At 35.4% G+C, this 1,952-nt stretch overlaps 1 protein-coding gene across 1 annotated transcript; it reads left to right on the forward strand.

Moving 5' to 3' along the window:
* The first annotated feature begins 602 nt into the window (after positions 1-602).
* Positions 603-1,511, forward strand: LOC107808634 (uncharacterized). The gene has a single exon (XM_016633159.2). It carries the CDS (start codon positions 603-605, stop codon positions 1,509-1,511), a length of 909 nt encoding a protein of 302 aa, XP_016488645.2.
* Positions 1,512-1,952: the final 441 nt, after the last annotated feature.

A 1,952-nucleotide genomic window follows, 5' to 3' on the forward strand; every position in this document is an offset into this window, starting at 1 on the left:
TAACTCTCAGCTCTTTTTTATAATGAAATAATTCGCACACTGTATGGGTATGTATACTAGTAAGAGTAATGTAGGGGGGGGGGGGGAACCGCCCATCTAATAGAAATAACAACAAAACATATTGTTTGACACATTGGCCTCAAGCAAAAATTATCGGGGAAAAGGACCCTCCTTCACCATTTTCCTCAAACCCCTAAATTTTCACATGATCAATCATCCTAATTGCCATGATATAATCTTGGCAGCAATAATACAGCAAACACCAAGAATTTTAATATGGTGCTTAATCATCATAACAATAAAATTGGTTGCAGATTGATAAGGTGACATCCTAATTGTGTTCTTTGATTTTTAATCCTAATCAATTGGCTTCTCTATACGACGCCACATTCTTCCCAAGGTAGAAAATTTACATCATTTTTACTGGTCCTACTTTTTAATCCATTGTCTTATGGAAAGGCCAATTCCATCTTCAGCGTAATCCTTGTTTAGAATAAGGAAAAATGGAAACCGTCACGTTGTTTTATTATGCCAAATGAATATTGGGATATTGACATTTGAATAGGTCAAGAGATGTTGATTTTCTATAAAGGTTTTTGACAATGATCAAATTACAATTGGAATCTGAGGCTTTCATGAATCAGAAACAATTGGAAAAGAATCCAACAGAGGAAACTGTTATTCATAAATTTGGCGAGGACTTTGTCACATGTATTTACGTAGCCAAAGTTGCAAAAAATTTCCATGCCATAACTACGACATGGTCCAAGAATCTGACCAGCCACACCCTTTACATTGTAGTCGAAAACCTTTCTGAAGAAACACATTTCACATGCAAAATAGACCTAAAATCTTGGCAATTTTGGGGTAAGAAGGGTTTAAAATCGTTCAAGGTAGGTGAAAAACGCGCGGATATTTACTGGGATTTGAGGTCTGCTAAATTTTCTAGCAGGCCAGAGCCTGTCTCTGATTATTATGTGGCATTGGTCTCAGAAGGAGAAATGATATTACTATTAGGTGATCAAAATAAAGAAGCATTCAAGAGAACAAAGTCAAGACCAGCTTTGATGGATGTTGTTTTAGTGCACAAGAAGGAAACTGTATATGCAAAGAAATATTTTTGCACTAGAACAATGTTAGGACAGGGAAAAAAGCAACATGATATTACTATTGAGTGTGTCATTTCAGGGCCATCTGATCCTGCAATGTGGATTAGTGTGGATGGGACTGTGTCGATCCGAATCACGAATTTGCATTGGAGATTTAGGGGAAATGAGACAGTTTTTGTGGACAATGTACCTGTGGAGATATTCTGGGATGTGCATGATTGGTTGTATAGTGGCCCTCTCTCTGGCCCTGGTACATTCATTTTCAAGCAAGATAATAATGGTAGTGGTAAATTGGAACGCAAATATTCAAATTTTGAAGGCTATATTAGTGATGGAAGTTCTGATTTGCAATCTGCGTGCACAGAATTCTGGTATTTTCTTCATGCATGGAAGATTGAATAACTTGACTAATCTCTATGGGGTGATATCAAATAAAATTGAAACGATACAGTGAAGACTAAATGAGTAGTTCGTGCTTACTTTGGAGCTGTGAGACCACATACAAATGTGTTACTATTCTATCAATGTTGACAACGCTGAATTCCATGTTTTAAGCATATACGTGTTTTCTTAATTTTTTTTGTATATTAATCAATTTAAATCGATTTAACTTGTTTGCCCTGAATGACCTGAATATATTAGATTTTCCTACTGTTGGAGATCTCTTGGTGAAACAAAAAAACAAAAAAAAAAATCTAATTTCATTTGACTAATTGGGAACGAGCTAGGTTCAGAATATGACGTTCAACTTTCAGTAATCACGAACAAACTATACTTTGTTTGACCAAAAAGTGCTAAACTTTTCGTTAAACCAATTAATAAAGAAAATGGAGGATAAATCTT

This window comes from Nicotiana tabacum, chromosome 1 (assembly GCF_000715075.1).
Source record: "Nicotiana tabacum cultivar K326 chromosome 1, ASM71507v2, whole genome shotgun sequence".
NCBI lineage: Eukaryota > Viridiplantae > Streptophyta > Magnoliopsida > Solanales > Solanaceae > Nicotiana > Nicotiana tabacum.